At 53.9% G+C, this 21,420-nt stretch overlaps 2 protein-coding genes across 2 annotated transcripts; both read right to left on the bottom strand.

Moving 5' to 3' along the window:
• Positions 1–438: 438 nt before the first annotated feature.
• Positions 439–5,098, bottom strand: SPAG7 (sperm associated antigen 7). The gene is made up of 7 exons (XM_081160997.1): positions 4,810–5,098; positions 1,976–2,043; positions 1,654–1,742; positions 1,419–1,503; positions 1,210–1,299; positions 953–1,109; positions 439–837 (listed from the first exon to the last, which is right to left on the bottom strand). The coding sequence occupies exons 1-7, from the start codon at positions 4,892–4,894 to the stop codon at positions 728–730; spliced, it is 684 nt and encodes a 227-aa protein (XP_081017123.1). The 5' UTR covers positions 4,895–5,098; the 3' UTR covers positions 439–727.
• Positions 5,092–21,385, bottom strand: CAMTA2 (calmodulin binding transcription activator 2; the record flags this gene model as incomplete). Its single annotated transcript, XM_081160996.1, is given in 24 exon segments — positions 5,092–5,910; positions 6,004–6,078; positions 6,258–6,427; positions 6,595–6,615; positions 6,722–6,793; positions 7,000–7,183; positions 7,437–7,633; positions 8,653–8,954; positions 9,179–9,401; positions 9,588–9,666; positions 10,133–10,317; positions 10,952–11,067; positions 12,876–13,010; positions 14,301–14,427; positions 15,070–16,010; positions 16,635–16,769; positions 17,096–17,249; positions 17,500–17,586; positions 18,141–18,276; positions 18,359–18,426; positions 19,564–19,667; positions 19,845–19,892; positions 19,895–19,933; positions 21,349–21,385. Coding segments are annotated over 24 exon segments (3,699 nt in total). The 3' UTR covers positions 5,092–5,846.
• Positions 21,386–21,420: the final 35 nt, after the last annotated feature.

Genomic DNA, 21,420 nt, shown 5'->3' with positions numbered 1-21,420 from the left:
GCAGAGCCAGGATCCAAAACTTGGCCGTTTGGCTCTAGTGATTGTGCTCTTAAAATACTATCTCTTGCCAAGCCAGTGTGGGTTGAGCACCAACCTATGATCCAGGAGATCGCGGTTCGATTCCCAATCATGGCACATTCCCAGGTTGCGGGCTTGGTCTCCAGTAGGAGGCATGCAGGAGGCAGCCGATCAATGACACAGTCCAAGATATTCACAGTATGCTCCTCTCTCATTATTGATGTTTCTATCTCTCTCTCTCCCTCTCCATTCCTCTCTGAAATCAATGGAGACCTATTAAAAAAAAAAATACTATCTCTTATAAAAGTGCCAATATTTGGCTTTCTTTGGCTTGCACAAACAACAATTTTACACTGCTCAAGCTAATATCACTTCTCTTCCTCTCCAGGACCCACCTCTGTGTTCAAACAAACCAAGACATTGGGTCAAACAGTGTTTATTGAATGTAGAGTAACCCCAGCCCCATGGGGAAGAAAGTTCCAAGGAGAACAGAGAACAATACAGATTAAATACCCACCTGGGCATTCACACTCTCTTGCACCCACACATACACATCCAAACTCTAACAGTGACAAATCAAACACCTGCTTCCTCCAGCCTATGTGATGGCTGTTAGGAGGTGGTTCAGAGGTGGGGCTCCAGAATGGGTTCTAATAGCAGCAGCCTTGTCCCTCCCTGCCCCCCGCCCTGCCCCAGGGAGCTGGGGTGCTTAGGAGGTAGGTGGCAACTCTTCCCCGCTCTGCCGCAGACGCTTCTTGGCTCGGATCTCATTCATGGCCTCTTCAATGGAGCGTGTGTCCCTCTTGTTGGCCACGGGCACTGGGAGCAGAGGGAAGGGAGGGGAGGGCCTAGGATCCCTGTGCCTTAGTTTTCCCTCCCCTGCCCATCCAGTGCTCCTCTCCCCTGCCCTCCCCAGTCCCCACTGTGGCCTCACCACAGCCATAGGTCTTGTTGGCCTGCAGCATATGGGCCGCATCCTTGGCTGCCCCCTTGCCGATGAGGTGGCTGTACTTGTCCTTGTAGTCGCTGGTGGGGCTCACTACCACAGGTCCCTGCTGAGCTGCCTCCTCTTCCTGCCGCTGAGCCAGCTCCTAGGGGTGCAGAGGCGGGGCACTGGTGCTCAGGGGCCTGACCCCAAGCCCTCCCAGGTGGTGGGCTGCGGGGTTCCAGGGACTGCCAGGCATAACTCACCTTCAGCTTCCGCTTCTCCTCAGCCTTCTGTGGGTCCCACTCCTCTCCACGGCGGTAGGAGTCCAGCTCTTCATCTGAGGGTGCAAACTCCTGGGGAAGAAGGGATAATGGGGTCAAGGTTCCGTATACATGTTTCATCTCATTTCTCTTCCCCAGGGGGTACAGGCTGAAAGGGAGAGAGGAGAGAGTAGGGGACTCAAGTCTGTCACCTTTTTGAAGATCATGACATAGCGACATTCATCGTCTTCCCCGAACGAGAAGGATGTGAGGCCAGCCACCTCCACCACATCGTGTCTGGGATGGGCGGGCAGAGGGGAAAGAGTATGTAGAGCCATGGGGGGGGCCAGCGCCCTTCTCTTGTGGAAATCTTGTGGACTTCCACGCTGGGCCTTTCATGCCACCCTGGCCACCCGTTTCTGGCCTCCCCCAGCCCAAGACACTCACAGTATGCTCCTCTCTATCTTGTTCATCGGCTGAAACTTTTTCTTGATCTGCCCACTGTCTTGGATGAAATCTGACACCTCTTTCTCCATCTTGGGAGAGGGAAATGGGAAGAAGATATGAGATGATGGCTCTGTCCCAATATCCCTCTTCTTAGCTGGGTCAACAGGCCTTCACCTCCCCACACCTATCCCAGCCTCCATGCCGTTGGCTTCCAGGCTTCACCTCTCTTGAGACATTTTCCAAAAAACTGAGTTCTAGTTCTAACTTATTGAAAATCCTTCCTGCGGCTGCCTTGGACTTTGATCTCTCCAGTTGTTCTCACCCTTTTACGAAACTCCACTTTCTGTTGTTTCTCTTGCTCCTGTAGTTTCTTCAGGCGGGCAGCCTGCTCTGGGGGTGAGAAATGGCAGCATGAGGCCAGGGGCAGAAACATGGGTGGGAAGAGTTTGTAAGGCTTCAAAAGAGGTCTGGTGTCCACTGGGAGGTATCACGTTGGGAAGGTAGGACTATTGTTTATTCACCAAGCATTTATCAATATTTATTTATTTAAATCCTCATCGGAGGATATTTTTTCCATTGCTTTTCAGAGACTGGAAGGGAAAGAGAGAGAAACATCGATGTGAGAGACACACCGATTGGTTGCTTCCCACACGTGCCCTGACCAGGGCTGGGGATTGAGCCTACAACCAAGGTACATGCCCGTGACCAGAACTGAGCCCAGGACCCTTCAGTATGAGGGCTGAAGCTCTAACCCCTGAGCCAAACCAGCTAGGGTGCATTTAGTGGTATTTAAATCTGGTGCTGTGCTAGGCCCTGGAGCATCAAGATTGTTAAGACATAACTTTGCCCTTCAAGAGCTTAGTAGGAGTAGCAAAGATTAGAATCATGCTTAACCTAATTTCCTAATCTCACAGGGGTAACCAATTAACATTTATTTAATACCCACAATATTCAAAGAACTATAAGGCACCTGGGGAGGTAAGGCGACCAGACTAAGCCCTGGCCTTAAAGAGTTTATCATCTCATTGTCTACATAGGAAAGGGGAAATTAACTTCCTGTATTTCGTAATCGCCCCCTCCCCGCAACTTCTCACTTCTACATACAAGGTGAAGCTGAAATGGCTAATCTGATACCTCTCTCCTTTGGGAATGGAGGTGTTCAAAGTCAGCTGTAGAGGAACTTCCCACCATTGCATATTAATACCCCCTCTCCTCTCTTCTGCTATTTCAAATTCTTTATATCTGTAAGGCCAACTTCTTCCACAGGATCTGAATACCTCTAGCTGCAATGACCTCTTCCCATTTTCCTAATCACTCCATGCCTTTGCACATGTTGTTCCTTCTGCTTGAAATGCTTTTCCTCCTCTTGCAAAATTTGAGATACAGCATGAGGCAGAGTTACTCACTTTCTCTGGGGCCCACACACATTTGGTTCAGACATCTGCTATAGCATGTGCTGAGAACTAATATAATTTAACTATTTATTTGTTTCCCCTACCACTATGAGCTCCTAGGAGACAGGGACCCTGTTCATCTCTTATCCAGTTATTCTGTGGCCCTAGAGCCTGACAACTTAGGAGCTCTCAGCTCTTTGACATCAAGGGCTCTTGACCATCAGTGCATCCCACTGTGGCCACTGAGTGTTTGCTGACTGGTTTCTGAGTTTTCTCTGTATCCGAGGAGATGGCATAAGACGATGGTTAAGGTCACAGGCTTAAAAGTTACACCTGGGTTTAAAACCCTGCCACAGTAACCCTGTGACCTCGGGCAAGTGACTAAACTCTGAACCTTGGCTTCCTAGTCTGTCAACTGCTGCTGGTGAACCTAGACAGTCATGGTGAGCATGAAATAATTACAATCGCCAGTTCCCATTATGTTCCCTCCTTCCTCAGAGTTTTCAAATGCACATCTCTGCCTGTAACACTTTGTTTCCTCTGTCACTTACTGAATTATCTATTCTACAGATCTCAGCTCACTGCAGACTAGGTTAAGGACCCCTAGTTAGCTGCTCTCATAACAATTATTTTTCTTTCAGAGTACTTATCAAGTTGGTTATTAAACTTGTGTGATGATTTAATCAAAGCGCATTTCATCCATGCTTCATATGGTGGGCTCCTGAGGGTACCCTTGGCCCCTAGCAACCGTTCAGTAAATATATTTCGATATTAAGCAGCACTTGATGAACACTTTGAAGGCATCCAGCCTGCTCTGGCCCCCTAGGGCGGATGGGGAGCCGGTGTCCGGGATGGGGCTTATCCGTGATCGCAAGGCCCGCAGGGTTGGGGCTGGGGTCCTTCCCAAGGCAGATTCTGTCAGACTCATTCACACGCCACAGCACGAGCAACCCAGGGAAAGCCTGCAGCCAGGCTGGCCGCGCCCTACGCTGGCAGACGAACTCTTTCTTGAGCCCGCCGGCAAGGACGTTATTCTGAGAACACAAGAGGGGAGCCTACAGCCAATCGGACCGCGTAGAGGCATTCTCTCCTCCCCAATCAACCGCACGACCGCTCGGGGAACTCAATGTAAGACTACGGGTGAGATAAGGGCTGGAAAGAGGTAGAAGGGGCCCGATAAGTCAAGTGGGAGGGGCATAAGGGCATGGACCCAGCAACCAATTGGAGGTGCTGGCGGTGAGTGAGCCAGTGGGCCAGAGGAAGGTCTTTAATAGGTAGACCTTAAGTTATGGTAGCCAATAGAAGTGAAAGGACTGCGGATGGGCGTGCCCCTGGACCAATCAGAATGGGAATGGGTCGTGGGACTCTCAGGCCAGATATGGGAGGGGCTGGATGACCGAACACGCCCTCCTGCCACCCGAAGGCGGGCCAAGGAAACACTAAGGGTTGGGTGGGGTCGAAGGCAGCCTACCAATCAGAGCACGCCACCAGCGGACAGGCGGGCCTGTCCGCGAATGAAAAACAAGGATTGCGAGGCCGGGGTAAGGAAAGCGGCAGGAAGCTGACACTAGGCTTCGGGTAGCCAATCATCGTCCGCTACGACCAGCGGGCGGGTCGGCAGCCCTTGTAGGGACTCTGGGGGGTCTCTAAAGGGGCCTGTGAGGGGTCTTTCAAGGTTGAAGAGGCGGCACCGTCTAAAGAAGGAAGAATGCGGTCCTGGGAATCGAGTGAACAAAGGCAGATGTGAATTTGGGATCCTCACCTCGGGCCCTGCGCCGAGTCTCCTGGTCACCGAGGCTGGGTGGCTTTTCCATGGAGCTCAGGATGGAGCCCAGTAGGTCCGCCATCTTGGGAGTGACAGAGAGGGGGCGGTGCGTCTTAAAGGGAAGGGCGAAGTGCCTTTAAGGCCGGAAACACGTCGGAGGTGGAAAACCTTGCCGGTCCCGCCCCGGCTGTGATCTGGCCCAGCACTATCAGCAGCCTCCCGCCAGCCGAGACCCCGCCCCCGTCCCGCCCCGCCCCCCGCAGACAGAAGTCGGAGGCTGGCTGGTGCAGCGATGTTTAATGGCAATTCGTAGAAACCAAGCCCATGCACAAGTAGAAAGTGCTCGTGGGGCCGGCAGGAGGCTCCCGCCGCGCCCAGGAACCACAAGCCCGGCTGTGCAGCCCTCCCCGCGGCGCCTTAAATAGATTCTTCACTATACTCTGTATGTTACATATTTACAAACCCCCTCCCATCAGGGGATGGGGCGGGACTCCGCAATGAGTTCCTATATACAGACCCCCTTTTGGCCCCGAAGTTGGTGGCCAGAGTCGGAGTGATAGGGGGGAACACAGGGCCAGAAAAGGAGGAAACAGACGCAAACATGCGGAGTCGGGTGGGGGCACGGTCAGCCCTGAAACACAAGGGGAGAGTGCAGAAGGCAGAGATGGGGCCAAGCTGATACATTCAGAGACGCATCGAACGAATAAATAAGGCAAGTCAGGAAAGGGGCGAGGCGGGTGCAGGCAGGGAGGGAGCTGTGGAGACGGGGCAGGCAGGGCTCCGGAGGTCACAGCTAAAGATGCAGGTATGTGGGGTGTGGGTCTTCTGGAGCCAGGGAACGAAAGAGGGGGCACGACCCGGAGGGAAGAGGAGCTGGGGAGTGGGAGAGGGAGTTCAGCACTTTGGAGGGGGAGGATAGAGACCTAGGAAGATCTCCAAACAAAGTGACGAGGAAAGCTGCCGACAGGGGGCTCCTCCCCCAGAGAGCCCTCTCCCTTAAGACTACAAGAAGCGGCCTCCAGGGTAGGGAGAGGTCAGGTGGCCAGTCCAGGTTGGGGAAGCCCTTCCAGCTCCTGGTTCTGCTTCAGTTCCCTCATCCTGTAGAGAGACAAGGAAGGAGTCAGAGGAGACCAGCAGATCTGGGGTGATGGAGGAGGCAGAGCAAAATCCAGCAGGAGAAAGGATGAGTACCTGTGTCGGCAGCGCCGCAGGAATCTCATGATTTTCCGGGCTGCCTGGTCCTGCTTCTTGGTGAGAAAAGAGCCTCTGGCAGAAGAAAGAAAAGATGAGACCTCACACAACACTAAGGCATCCCCTGCCCTCAGCCCCTTTGGGACCCTAGCAAGGAAGGGCTGGGGGCAGGATAAGCTGGGAGTTGGGGGCCCATGGGCAGTGGGCATGGATGCAGTGGGCAGGTACAGAGGGCTTAAGGGCTAGACCCGTACTTGTTTCGGGCAGGTAGGCTGCCTGTGGGTCTGCGGCGGTAGGAGCGGTAATGCTGCTGGATGAGCACAGCTGCTCTGCGGCTCTGCTGAAATCGCTTCTGTTCATAGTAGCTTCGGAACTTGCTCTGGATCAGGATGGCCGCCTGGGTCATCTTCTTATAGAGTGCAAACTGTAGGAGTGGGGAGGAGAAATGGGCTGAAATAGAGGGACAGAAACCCAAACCCATGAGGGTCACCCCAAGGTCAGCTGACACAGGTCTCTTTCTCTAACCCACACGCTCATGGAAAGGCTTGAATCATCACAGACAACCTCACACCCAGATCTCATGCCTAATACCTTAAGTGCAATCCAGGTCAGCTTGTGGAGAGAGAAGGGGAGTCAGGGTTCCAGCAGCATTCTGTATGCTCTGGGCTGGAATGGGTGGGTTTGGGTTGGTTATGTTTTAGAGAGAGAAACATCTCACCTGCTTGTACTTCCGGTAACAGCGCTGGATCACAGCTGCTGCTACCTCCTGCTGCTCCTTCAGCCACCGGCCCTAAGGGAAAAACAGGAAGTCTCACCACTTGAAGGCATACCTAATAGACATGTGATCTGTCCTTCTAACTTGCCTGAGGTCCCCTGACCCTTTACCCCATCTGAGGCCTCTCTGGATGACTGCTCTCCCTCCCAGAGTCCTAGGAGCCCAGTCTCCCGACTCAAAGATTGTGTAATTCTTCCCCTAAGACCTCCCAGCCTCCTGACCTTGTACTTTCGGAAGGCTGTCTGGATGACTCGGGCTGCCTCATACAGTTCCCGCTGCTCATGATCCGATAATGTCAGCAGGGCAAAATCACTCTCCATCTTGCCACTGGCAGATGCAGAGAGAAACTCTGCCCAGGAAGGTGCTGGAGGTATGGCCAGGCGACCCCGCTCAAAAGACAGTTCGCTGTAGGAATAGGAAGAAGGCAAGTCATGGGGCATGTGAAGTCCCTCTTCTCCTGCCTAGGGGTTGCTGTAAAGGGAAACCCCCACCAACAGAGCCTGGAGAGCATGACTTCATAGCTTATCAGCCTGTTCCAGTACTCTTCTCAAAGGCCCTTGGGGCCTCTGCCAGAATGGATCTTTGGCTATGGGGAAGCTATGTTCCCCCTTCCCATCTCCCATTGAGAAGAATCTGGAGGCTGTCCTAAGCTGGTCACCTGGAAGGGGCAGAGCTGGGGAAATGGTCCACATTCTCCAGGTAGCTGGCCAGCCAGGACATGGTCTCGCTGAGCCCCAGGGCCCCTGTCCGCTCCCGTATTGAGGCTCCAGCCTCAGGCAGCCCCACAAAGCCTTCTCGTTTAATCCGTTCTGGTGTGGCTTCGATGATCTGCTTGGCCAGTGAGATCATGTCCACCTGGATGGAAAAGCTGGGTGAGCCTTGTGGGGTCCCAACTGCCAGATATTCCTGCCCTGACAGCTGTAGCCTCAGTCCACTTCCTGTCTTGTTCCTCCTCTCACCACCAGATGAGGCCTCAGGAATTGCTGTCCTTTCTAACCCCAGCCTTTCTCTACCACTGTTCCAGATTCATTCATTTATACTTACTGGACTTCTACCTGTGTTGAAACGTTGTGGAGAACATAGGATAGGAAGCATATACTCCAAATGGAGGTTCAAGAGCTGAGCAAATGAAGGATTTAGCTTTCTAGGCTGACTGCTGATTGTCCCACCCAGGCCTGGCCCATGCAAGCTGAGCAGCACATCTTACCCATAGGCTTGGCCATGCCTGCCACCCCATCCCCCTTCAGCTCTCCAAGAACCAGCTCAAAGCATACTGACCACATGACACCCTATTGAATGGCTTTAGCCTTGCCTTTACTCCAGCCCTGAAACCTGCAGCACTTCCTGCTGGCCACATGCAACACAGCCTACCTATTGGAAATTTGTAAGTTTTTTGTACTTACAGTGCTACCCTGACCTCTCTAATCCATTAGCCTCTCTAAAGCAAGTATGTCCTCAGGTTCTTGCTGCTACACCTGAATATTTACTCTCATTTATTTATTCCACAAGACTGAACTTTCACCATGTAAAAGCCTCCTTACCAAAGGTCATTGCAAGATAGATGCTTCCATCTTGCGAGCCTCTCTCTTCTACAATCCTCCCAACTTCCCTCCATCACTCTGGTAACCCCTACAATCCAGCTCTAACTGAGGATATTCCCCAGAATTTTTAACCTCTGATGCCTCATGACTTCTGAGTCAAGCTCTGATGGAAACTAAACAAAGGATTACCTTGCTTGTCCAAAAATGAGGGTAAGTGGCCCCTTCTTCCCAAACTGAAGCAAGACTCAGTCTGTTTCATGGACTAGTCAACCTCACCCCACCCCTGTACCCCACGCTTTCTAGCCCTCATAATCTCATCAGTACAAGTGGTACCGGGATCACGTCCACAGCCGGTGGGCTATAAGCTTCCTCTGGAGCAGCCCTAGCATCCGGGGCTGGTGGGAGAGGAGGTGGTGAAGGTGGGGGCCCTTTGGGGTTGGTGGCTTCATAGTCCATGAGGAGAAGGGGAGCCTCTGGGGCACCAGAGGAGAGCTGGCCTGGGACCATCTCCATAATAATCTCAGAGGCTGGCAGAGGAGCTGGGGGAGGACTTCCATCTGGGGCACTAGAATAGGCTGATGTGACAGAAAAAGTGCCATCCGACAGCTCTGAGGGTGAGGAGACACTGCTCAGACCTGTAAGGTAAGAGAGGAGGGTGAGGGCAGCAGGAGCCATCTGCTATCACCTGCCTGCCCCATCTTGGCTCTCGGTCTCCTGTCTGTTCTTGCTAGTATTATCTCCCCATCCCTGCCCCCTCCTCGGTTTCCCTCCTCTTAATTTCTGTCTCCTGTTCTTCAGCTTCCCCTAGCCTATCCTCCTACACACATCCCCCTCTTAAAAAATTAGAGACAACCCTCACCAGTGTCTGGGCTGGAGGAGGGTGGCGACAGGGCAAGTGGGGGCTCAGCTGAAGCTTCCTGTCTCTGCAGTTCCTCAAGGCAGCGGGCAAGGCGCACATGACCCCGGGAATGAGCCACAGACAGGGGGAGACGGCCCAGAGAGTCAGGAATGCTCAGTGCCTGCCGGTTCCAACGGAAAAGGAGCACAGCAGCTTCCAGGTGTCCCAGGGCACAAGCCCACATCTAAGGAGAGAGGCAGGGAAAGGCTAGGAGGAGTGGGGACAGGTGGGGGTGGGCCTGGGGCCCTTTCTCCCGGTGGCCACATCTTCAGCTCCTTGCCTTCCCCACTCCTCCTGCTGGGGGTCTTCCCTTTAAGCACCCTTCCCATTTCCTGTTGCCCTGCATGCGCTCAGGAATACGCATCCTCACCAGAGGGGTGCAAGAGAAATGATCCACGTTGAGCGGGTCAACCTCTTGCTCTAAGTCCAAGCTTCCGGTCTCCACACTTCTGAAGGGTTTGGGAAAGGGACAGAGCCCAGTCAGGGAAAAAGTGGGAACATTGGAACTGAAGGGACTGGGAAACAGCTGTCTAGAAGCGCTACAGTCAGTGGGATGAGGAAGTCAAGAGATTAAAAAATGGAAGGAGGGAGGGTGTCAGGGGCAGGTGGAGGGATTGAACAAAAAAGAACAAAGAACTCATGGACATGGACGACAGCGTGGTGATTGCAGGGGTTGGTGGTGGAGGTGGAAGAGGGCACAGAGGGGATAAATGGTGATGGAAAAAATAAAGTGACAGGTCAAGAAGTCAGTGTTGTAACTCAGGGGATATTAAATTCCCCCCAATACAAATCTTCCAGCCTCTCTGCCTTCCCAGTGACCCCAACTCCCTCTCGGCAGGGCTCCAGTCCCCCTTAGTCCCCTGGCACTTCTGTCCCAGTGGTTGCCCAGCCCCCTCCCTGCTTTCCCCTGCTCACCGCCACTGGCTCAGGGTCTCGATGAGGCGGGCGTAGCCCTGGGCAGCAGCCAGGTGCAGAAGACTCATGCCCCGGAAGGGGCTTCCATGGGCCAGACGTTCAGGACCCCTCCAGGTGGAGCGTGGGATCATGCTCTCTACCAAGACCACCACCCGTGCCTCGAACCCAGGCCCCTGGCCTTCATCCTGTAGTACACACACCCTTATGCAGAGAACTGAGCATCTGGTCTTCTGGCTTGGGATGGCCTTGGCCATCCTATACCTGTCCTCTCAGCTTCTAATTCTGCCCCCTCCCATACTTCTCACTCCAGGTTCCCACCACCCAGATCTCTAATGGCTTATTCTCCTAGTTCAAGTTCCTGGGTGTCCCCCACTCCCACAGCCAGCCTTCTCCAGACCCTCTGGCAGCCAGACATCACACACCCTTGCCCATGTTGAGCCTTCACACCAGCGCAGATCAGGCTATATGCACAGATGGCTTCTCCCCTTCAGAACCCAGAGTCCTTTCCCAGTTTTCTTCCTTCAGAGACTAAGGACCCACAAAGCACTGAACCCCAACCCTCGTGGTCCCCTCCCCCACCCCTCTCCTTCACCTCCACCCTTCTTCAGACCAGAAATAGTCTGAAGCCTGTCATGCCAAGAGGGTGCCCAGAATAGCCACTCTTGCCACAGGGCGGGGGTGGGAACAGGATGATGTCAGGAACTAGGGAGGAGGGCTGGCTGGGGAGGTTGGGGACAGGGAAGTGAGAAGTCACACACCAGAGCCATTTTCCTTAGGAAGACCCTCTCTCCGTTCGCCAGACCTCCCTCATGGAAGTACCTGCATTGGAGGGACATCAGGACCCTGGCAAGGTGCCTGCCCAGCCGCTGCAATCTCTGCCATCCGCTTCTCCATCTGCTCCAGTCGCTCCAGTATGGACATCCGGAACTGGTTGTCTGAGGGGGAATGGGTATGGAAGGCTTAGTGGGCAGGGCCTAGGTGATGCCCTGAACACCAGAACTGGACCTATTCTAGGATCTGGGAGGTGGAGACATAGAATCATATTCTTCTCCAAAATAACAGCCTTTTTACCCACCCACCTTGGAAACACAGCCAACCAGGACTCAGTCCTTAAGCTAGGGCTCTTAACACTACTCATTGATCTAGGACCAAAATCCAGAACCACAACTGTGTCCTTCAAGACACAGAGACAGGAGGAATTTCCACATAGCATCCAGCCCCGAACTGCTCCAGATCATACATACACACGCATTCCCTCAGCCTTCTAGGTAAACCGCTGTCAGTTCTGCCCCAGACACTACCTTTGTCCCCCATGCTGGTCCCTGCTCTGTTAACCACTGCCCAAAAGAGGTCAGGGATTGTAACTTGAAAAGCACCGCCCCCTGCTCCTGGTCCCCCACAGCTGTCTACAAAGAGGATGGTGGGGAGGGAACATGACAGAGATGGATAGCCATGTCCATTCCTCCTCCTCCCCTCACCCCATGCACAAATACACATGCACACACACACACCCCAAGCTATATCTGTCCCCTCTTGAGATCACTCAGGGACAAGGAGGAGGGGCGGGAGAGGATCAGAGCCATGGAAAAACAGGCACAGAGAAACGGGGTGGAGGTCAGGGATGTTTTGAGATGCTATGCAGAAGGGGATGGAGGTATAGAAGTGATGGTGGGGAGGAAGGTGGACAACACAGAGGAGAGAGAGCAGAAAGGATCAACAAGGTGAAGGGAGGGGACAGAGGACAGAGGAAAGCTGGGAACTGTCCCACACAAGCAACAAGGAACAGAAGAGGGACAAGTTAAGATCCTGGTCCAAGGAAAAATGAAAGAGGGAGGGAGGCAGCCCACAAGCGAGGGTATAACACAAAGTAGGAAGGGACAGGAAAGCAAGGTGAGGAGCAGTCACAGCAGGACGGACAGAACAGGCCTGGGAGACCTGGCAAGGTCCCAAGGTAGGCTGCAGGGCAACCCACACACAACCCACACTCGGGCTTTGTGAAAGGGCAGCTCTGAGGGAGAGAAGTAGGGATGGAGGGAGACAAACTCAACGGGGTGACAGCAGAACTGAGAAACTAGGAGGCAACAACAGAGACACCCAGAGGAGAAGACAGAGAAGCGCAAACCCTGAGAAAGAAGCAGGAGCAGAGAGAAACAATTCTCAAAGCCAGTATGAGGAACACAGTGCTAGATTTAAATAAATACACACATACACGTGTATGTGTGCGCGTCTGTGTGTTTGTATAAGAAAGTGTGTGTGTATGAGAAAGTACACCATGATATTAAAGTAGTAAATATTACTGAGTAGTAATATCGGCAGTTTTCATTATCTACTTTGTAGTTTGTGCTTTTCTGTAATTTCCAAATTTCCTATAATAAATACATATAGTTATAGAGGAGAAAACAATACATGTCTAAATATGTATATGTGTGTGTATATACGCACTTGCACATCCCATACATATTGCTCTAGACCCTGTTCCTGCTCCCCCTTGGCCTCCCTTGCCTAGATCCCATCCTTTGGGATGGAAAAGACAGGGCAAGAACTGGGACAAATATGGCTCCAAGATTTACAGGGAAGAGGAGGTAGGGGAAGTTTGCTGTTGCATTTGACCAATGAAGCAGTTGGGAAAAGACTGGTAAATGTGGGCTAGGTAGTGGCCACCTGAGTGCTGAGGGGTCTAGGAGCATGTCATGCTCAAAGGTTGTGGGGCCCGATACTTGGTATCAGAGGGCTAGGTACTTACCATCTAGTGACAACCAGTCGAGCTGAGTACTAGGCAGTGACAGGAATCGGCGGGCTCGATACTCAAAGAGCACAGAAGCAGAAAGGGGCCCCTCCCGCCCGGCCACCTGCAAAGACACCAGCCCTACCTCATGGGCTGGGGAGGACAAGATCAGTGAGAAGGGCTCTCGTTCCCCAGCTCCTTCTCTGGCCCCTTGTGTTAGAGCCACAGATGGTCATTTATATCAAGCTCCCCAACTTCTGTGCTGTAGGCCAAGAGGCTGTTGGCTTCTGTAGCCTTGCCACTAGCTGGGAAGGGATTCCATTCATTCAAGTACTTAATACCTGCTATGGGCCAGAGACCCCTTGGACTCAAGACCCCGTAGTTAAGGATAATTGTTATTCAGCACCAAGGCCTGGAAGCTGAGGGTCAAGAGATACCTGTACTTATAAACAATTTGATGGTAGATAAACCCCTTAGTCTCCCAGGATCAGTGTCCAGAGGTCATGACCCTGTTACTAAGATGTGGGGAAGGTGAGCTAGCTGCTCAATGGTATCTAGTGAGAGCTATGTCCCAGGGTCTCAAGAACTATAGCCTTGAGAAAAAACCACCAGGCCCTGGTCCCAAGACCAGGGGCTGAGGCTCTTCCTCCCAACCCCTAGCCTCCACTGAATAGTACTGTTGAGATCGGGGGGAGAACACACTCACCAACAACAAAGTTGTCACCCTGTCACTCTGGTGATCCTTGGGGGTCCCACAGTAAGGCTGACTGTTGAGTGCAGGGTAAGGGGCAAGACTGGTGGCAAAAGGGCAGGCAAGCCTTGGCAGTGACATCTAGACTAGTACTGTCCAACAAAACTTTCCTCAATGACGGAAATGTTTATCCGCACTGTTCAATGGGGTAGCACTAACCACATGTGGCTATTGAGCACTCAAAATGTGGTTAGTGTGACTGAGGAACTGAATCTTAAATTTTATTTAATTTTAATTAATTTCAATTGGCACATGTAGCTAACAGCTACTGTATTAGCACAGGTCTAGAAGCCAATGTCCTTCAGTCCCAAGACTGTTCGGAGGAGACCAACATCTCTCCTTTCTCATTCTTCCAAGAGCCAGTCTCTGGCTCAGCCAGAGGCCTGAACAGGCATTAGAGACTCCTTGGGTCAAATGCCTGACCTTACAGGAGGGGAGGCCAAGGACCCAAGAAAGGAGCGGACGTATCACTAGTCAGGTAAGGAGTAGATTTCTTGGACCAGAACCCTAATCTTCTGACACCTAAGCCCAGACTCATCTTCCTGCTGGGGGACCATGGGACTTATCCTTGAGACTGGATGAGGTCTTTGTGCTCTCAGAAACAATTCAACACCTTTGTTCCCAGTGCTTCTGGGAAGTCTGAAATGCCCACGTCAGTTAGTCCCTTCCCCCACTATCCCCAGTCCCCATACCAGGACAGTAGCAGCGTAAGACACCAGGCTGGACAAGTGATGCTGGCACTGCGATGTGATCAAAGACACAGGAGTAATGCTCGGAGGCCTCTGTCCAAGGACCTGTGATGAGCACCTTGACCCCACCCTGCAGACAGAAGTCAGAGGGCCTGTGACTAGAACTCTGCTGGGTATTCATTCACTCACTCGTTCGTTCGTTCGTTCATTCAGACCTTGAGAGAGTATCTACTATGTGGCAGGCCCTGTGCTAGAGTCTGGTAGCACAGGGATTGGATAGGACCCACCAGGGTAAGGTCAGCTAATCTGTCCCTCCCCAACATCCCTGCCCTCCACCTTGCCAAAGGCTACTGACTCATTTGCAGATAGCTGTCACCAGGAGGAAGTCCTTTTCTTAAGCCCCCACTGTAGTTCCTCCATTCCCTCTCTAGGGCAGCATAAAGCAGAACTTCTCTACTAATGAAGACAGTCTTTTAGCTTCCCAAAGTCTATAATCATATCCCTGCTGTGCTTTCTCTTCTCCACACTGAGTTGCCCCAATTCCCTCCCTGTGAAAGTCACCAAGGGAATGAAGTCCCCTGAGCACTTGGGGGACCCATACAACCACGTGGAAGGGGAAGGAAGGGGAAATAAGGGAGAAGGGTGAGTCAGAAGAACTATGGAAACAGGAAAGAAGCTACACCCTGGAAAAATAGAGGTTGGGAGAACTAAGCAGCCATGATAACTAGGCCACAGACCATGGGGTAAGCGGGACGGAGGGGTGAAGACTCACCTCTGGGTAGGACCACTCTGGGGAGAAGTCTGTGATAGTGCTAAGGGCAGGAGAGAGCTGGGGGGTTGGGGCAGGTATGCTTGGAGCTTCGTCACTGATGAGTTCTTCCATAAGGTCTGGGAATGATGAAAGACTGAAGGGCTCCAGCTCGCTGGCCCCACCAGCTCCTCCAAACAAGGTCTCCCCTCTTCCTACCCTGCCCGATGACTCTGAGGGGGCAGGTGAGGGTGGTGGTGAAGGAGGCGGGGAAGGTACAGGTGGGGCAGGCCCCTGGGCCTTAAGCTCCTCCCCACTATCATCATCCTGAATGAAGAAGCAGTTTCCTCTTCTCCCACCACCTACTGACTGTGGAGGGGAACCCCGAGCAGCTGCCTGGGGCTCCAGGGCAGCAGCAGGCTCTAGGGCAGGACACGGGGTATGGGCAGCCTCTGCCTCAGGGAAGTCTGGGCTTACCCCCTGCCCCCCTCCATATGTCTGGCCCCTCTGGGGGCTGTTGAGAAAACGGTCAGGGTCAAAGGCAGGACTGGGAGGAGCTGGTGGGGCAGAGGGCTCAGAGCCTACAACCACAGCCAAGCTCATGGAAGGGTGAGGATCAGCCTGGGGAGCCAAGTGTCTGGTGGGTGTCAAGCCCCCCGTACGCTGCTCCAGTCCAGTCAGGAGGAGGATAGCGGTGCCTCCCCTCGATGAACCCCCTCGAGAGGTGGGAGGGCTAGGTCTGACCTCTAGGGGTTCTGCAAAGCCTGATGAAGAGGAGGAAGAGGAGGAAGAAGATGGGGAGGTATGCGCCTTGGGGAGCTCTGGGGGAAGTGGGGCTATCAGTGGAGGGGGCTCAGGGGGGTGGGGCTGGGGGATAGAGGTCAGGGTTAAAGCTCGGGGCTCCACTTTGGGAGAGATGATGCGGTGTTTCGTGCTGCTGCATTTGTGCGTAAGGCTTCCGGAACCTGGAATGGAAAGAGGTGGGGAGGAGAGAAGGGATATGACACATGTTTCTCCAGCATTCCCAGGCTGGGGTGGGGGGAGGGCTAGTCTGCTCCCCAGCTCTTCCTGTTCCTTTGCAGGAATCCCCATCTTTCCACAAGTTCCTCAGGTCGTTCCTAGGGCTGCACTACATCCCAGAGATGTAATACTGATTGTGGCCACTCGGGGGCAGCAGAAAGACTTCTCCTCCCCCCAATTAAACGGACTGGTGGAGCATGGCAGGGAAGGACTGAAGGCTTGGAAGAAAAAGTGAGAAAAATAGGTAAAAGCATTTGGGGGAAAAAAAAAAGGCAAAAGGACAGAACCAAGGGGGTACCAATTAGGAATAAAGCTAAGGCTGCGTCTAAGTGGTAGTACTGGGGTAGTGCTAAGGGTATATGGCAGATAAAGAGCCTGGGCTGCCAAGACTCAAGTAAAAGGAGCTGGGGCCCGTGTACACCCAGAAGGGAAGGCTTCTGTCCATCTGGCCCATCTTTCAGGGACATGCAAACCAGCATGCAAATCCCAGCAAGACAGATATACCCCTGGCTTGAGTAAGTGCAGTGTGACTAGACAGAAAGAGAGCTCCAAGATCAGGGGTCACTAACCAAGGCCCCCACTGCAGAGACAGGCATGGGTTCGGGGTGCAGGCTTGGTCGGGTGGGTGTCCAGGATCTGCTGCACCAGCTGCTCTACAGAGAACTCCTCTGTCCCATTCCCACAGCTCCACTTGATGCCATGAACTAGAGGAGAGTTGGGGGGAAGTGCTATGGGACCCCCACAGAAGTCCCCAGAGCATCTTGATGGCTCTTTCAAGCACCTGAGATGCTCCAAGACTTCTGGCCAGGTGCAAAGAGGCCAGCAGCCTCAAGACTGCTTGAATTTGTAGTTCACAGCTGTCCCTTCTCCATATTCCAACACCTTAGAACTCACCAGGAAGCCTAGCACCCCCATAGGAAAGCACCCTCTGGCTTAGAGGGAAATGGTCACCCTACAGGCTCCTGGTACCTTTGGGAGGCCCCTGTTTCCACTCTCCCCTTGGAGCACTGTCCTAGCCCTGCTGCCTTACACATGGGCTTCAGCTGTCCCAACAGCTCCTCCCGGGACCACTTCAGCCACTCTCGACGGTCACTGCTGATGGAACAAAAGATGGGGCTGCAGCCCTTTCCACAATCCTCCAGGGCTGGGACGTTCAGGTAGTGCACAAGGACGATGTCAGGGTTCTGAGGGCATAAGGGTACACACACAGACCACCATGGGGTCCTGAGATCCAGGGGCTCAGCTTCCTAGTCCTCACTTTCTTCCCAGGCAACCCCCAACCTCATCCCCAAATTCTGGCTATCCCCAACTCCCTATCTTCCCAGGCTCCTTTTCCCACTCAGAACCTAGTCATCCTTCCACTGCAGCCTTTCAGACCCCATCTCCCTCAAAGAGCCAGGAAGAGTGTGGCTCCCAGAGCCCTTCCATCCTTACCTGGAGCAGCCAGTAGCAGCGCCGATGGAATGTGGGGACGATGGAAGAGTGAACGTAGCAGCCATAGAGACACTGCCAGGAGACAGGCTGGGGTGGGGGGAGGGCTAGTCTGCTCCCCAACTCTTCCTCTGTTCAGTTCCTTTGCAGGAATCCCAATCTTTCCACCAGTTCCTCTTCAACCCTTACCGACCCCCACCTATTCCCCACACCTTTAAAATTCCAGCACCCCAAATCATAGAGAGGTAGAAGGGAACAGTGGGACCAGGGCCTTACAATGAGGACCACATTTGAGATATAGGACTATCTAGAAATCAGAGGGCAGGGCAAGAACACACCTAAGATGAGGAGCAATGATTTGGGGAAGATAACCCTGTGCTTAGAGGTTCAGTACTTGGACTCCTGAGGGAAATGCAAGAGAGGTGAGGGAACTGAGCATTGATGTCCTCCAGGGGAGGCATGACCTAAGGCCTGGACAGCTGGGACATGGATGGAAATGGGATGTGGAGGGAGGGCTAAGCTATCAGTCAGCTGATGCAAAGTGAGTGAGAAAGGAGGGTGGTGAGGCAGACCATGGCACCAACTCCTGGCAGGGCTGGAACCCAGCTAAGAGTTGAGAAGGGTGAGTTGGATGCCTTGCTTACCTCCATGCCCTGGACCTTTAGCTTCATGTGGTCCTCTCGGGTGGTCTTCCCATCCTTCCGCTTCTTCCAGAGGTAACCATCCTTCCGGTATTTCACCTTCTTACGGTTGTAGAGGATAATGGAGCCATTCTGAGGCCTGAAGAGGGAAAAGTTGGCCTTGAGTTCTGTGAACAGAACCCAGGACTCCTGCCAGTCCCCACCTTCACAAACTTTCTCACCTTGTCTTTGGGGCACAGGATAGCCACTCATCATGCTTCTCAAAGGTGATCAAGTAGGATGCAATCTCCTGTAGGAGAGGAGGTACTCAGGGGGGTGTCACCTTCATAGAGTCTCAGCCTGGCCTCTTGGTCATCCCCTCAGTCTCACTCTCTGCTGAGTTCTGGCAGCTAGTGGAGGATGCTGCCAGGTATCAGGACCCAGCAAGGCCCACTGCCCTCCTAAGAATCCCAGGTTCCATTGCAGACAAAAGTCTAACCTCTCCTTCCCTCCCTTCCAACTGGGGCTTTTATCTTGGGGCCAGGTCCAAGCTTTCGTCCTTCTTTGTTCATACTGCATATTATTTTACTTTCTCCAAATACCATTTTTGTGCCACTTCCTGACTCAGAAAACTTCAATAGTTTGACACTGCCAGGAATCCCAGATTCCTCAGCCTGATTCCAAGGTTCTCCCTGACCAGGGATCAAGCCATCACTCCTACGTTCACACTATTTACTCATAGTGCACCTACCATTCCAGCCAGACTGGTCCATTGATTCTTCCCAAAACTTGGCCTGAGCAGTAACACCCTTAATGTTAGTGCCCTACAAGCCTGAAGTGCCATGTACACATCTCTTCAAGTCTGGAAATCCTAGCCGTCCTATAGACCAAATCCCTCCCCAGATCTCCACGCAGCCATCTGGCACTAAGAATAACATACACACATACCTTTTTACTAAAAGTTCTCTTCTAATCAAATAATCAGATCAATAATGATCACCCGCCAAGTGCATACAAAGCACTGGGTGCAGGTAGGGAGTACAGAAGGAAGCAGCATCCATGGTGGTTAAAAGCAGGAGCTCTAGAGTGAGTTAAACTACATGAACTAAGTCGGTTTCCTCATCTATACCACAGGGATAACAGTGCTTGCTCTATAGATAGCATCCTTAGAGCTACAGAATGAGATCGTGCAGGTTGAGTACTTAGCATAATGCCTGGTTTGTAAGAAATACTTTAATGGTGGTGTCTATTATTTTCACTCAGGTGGATATGCTAAGAAATGAGCTCCTACAAGATGCCGGTCTTTATACCTCTCCTAGGATCTCTGAAGAGCCCTGAATATAGTATTCTGCACTTGAGAGTGTGGACAGACACAGGGACTCCCATTCACCCTCCTGTAGCTTGCCAGACCTTGCTAGGCCCTAATCCCCCAAGCTCCCTAGAAAACCTCATTTGTATTCCACCGTAGCCGCTCTGGAGGCAGCAGCGGACATCGAGGAAGACACTCCAACAGCTTCTTCGGGAGAAAGATCTTCAGGTGGTGGCTGTTCTCTAGAGAAAATTAGAAAGAAGGGTTTAGTGTGCTAGCCCAGAGGCAAAGGGCTGAATCCAGAGCACCAGGGGAAGCTGAAATGAGCAGGAGAGCAGGGAATCCAAGAATTACAGTCGCCGCAGGGCAGGGAGAGAGAAAGGTTGTGCCCAAAGTGGGAACCTAGATTGTGGACTCACCAGCAACCTCGGTGGTGTCCTTAGTACTCATGGCGAGGGTTCCAGGGGCAAGGTCACCCCTGGCCTGAGGGGCCGGGGGGAGGGGGAGTCTGTGCTGAGAAAAGAGAGAGCAGGTCATGGCAGAAGCCCTCACACTTATCCAGGTTGAGGATGAGGAGGGAGAGGCAGTACAGAACTGGGTCATGGTATCTGGGAAAGATGAGGAAGCTAGAGGAAGGAAGGGGATAGGCTCTGATGTGAGAGTAGGGCCAGGGAATGGGGGAGGGGGAGAACCCAGACATGGTGCCAGGAACCAACGTGAGTGGGGAGACGCGACAGAACAGAGTAATCAGGAAGAGTCGGGTGGGGTGGGGGAGGGGAGGAACTGGCAAGGCTGGCGTCCTACAGCGTGGGCTCTTGAAGGGGCTGGGGCTTCGGTGGGGTCAGGATCTGGGGACTGGGACTCAGGGCATCCGGTCCTTGGAGAATGGTTTGGCAAATGAGAGCCTGGATGCTGGTGGCTGGGGGTTGGGCAGGAGATCTAAGTCCAAGTGGAGAGCTAGGCCTTAGAAGACACACCCTGAGTCCCTTCTCTATTTATTTTTCCAGGAGTAAAGACAGATCTGATAACCGATCCTAACCTCCCTCTCTGCGCTAGGATGGTCAAGGCCTAGGACAATCTGGGTTAGACACCCAGGACCCAGCTTCCCACCCTCAGGACGACCCGGAGGCTGACAGCCCTCTCCACCCCTTACCCACCTCTCTCCCCACCCTTCCCAAACGCCTCTGCCTCCCCCGGCCTCCAGGCGTACCCTACACCATCTACCACTCCGGCTCCAGCCTGAGCCCCCACCCTCCCGGGGAACAGATGGAAGCTGGAGGAGGCTCTCAGCTCGGGCTCCGCCAGGTGTTCGAGGATGACGAGGGGGAGGAGGCCCCTCCGAGCTCGGCTGCGTGGGCTGGGGTAAGGACTCCGCCCCAGGGCGCAGGTGCGCAGTCCCGGCTAGGCCGCCTACGAGGCTGCGGAGCCGGCCCAGGGGCGGCCCCCCGCGGTGGGGCGGTGGGGCGGTGGGGCGGTGGGGCGGTGGGGCGGTGGGGCGGTGGGGCGGTGGGGCGGTGGGGCGGTGGGGCGGTGGGGCGGTGGGGCGGTGGGGCGGTGGGGCGGTGGGGCGGTGGGGCGGTGGGGCGGTGGTCCCCGGGGAAGCTCTGAGCTGAGCGGGTCCTGCCTCCCGCCCGCAGGGAGGGATGTTCTGTAGAAACTGAGGAGCAGAGTCCGCGGGCGCGCGGCGGGCGAGGGACAGTGGGGGTACAGGGGTCCCCAAGGCAGTCCCCGCGCGGCAGGTCCGCGGTGGGGCCCTACGCGGAGCGGCGCCCCCTGGCGCGAGGGAGGAGGACGGAAGCGGGCAGTGGGAGCGAACCCGGAGAAGGGGCGGTGGTCTCCCGCGCGGCGCGCCAAGTCCCGACCGGTGGAGTTGCGCCCCCTGGCGCGGAGGCGGAGAGGCGGGCAGGAGGCCCTGGCTCTTACCTCCCGGGGTCCCGCAGGTGACGGCGGCAGCGGCCATTCTACCCCACACCGACCCCCCCCAGCGCCGGCTGA

This window comes from Miniopterus schreibersii (genome assembly GCF_964146895.1).
Source record: "Miniopterus schreibersii genome assembly, chromosome: 16".
NCBI lineage: Eukaryota > Metazoa > Chordata > Mammalia > Chiroptera > Miniopteridae > Miniopterus > Miniopterus schreibersii.
This window is presented reverse-complemented; position numbering and strand designations above follow the sequence as displayed.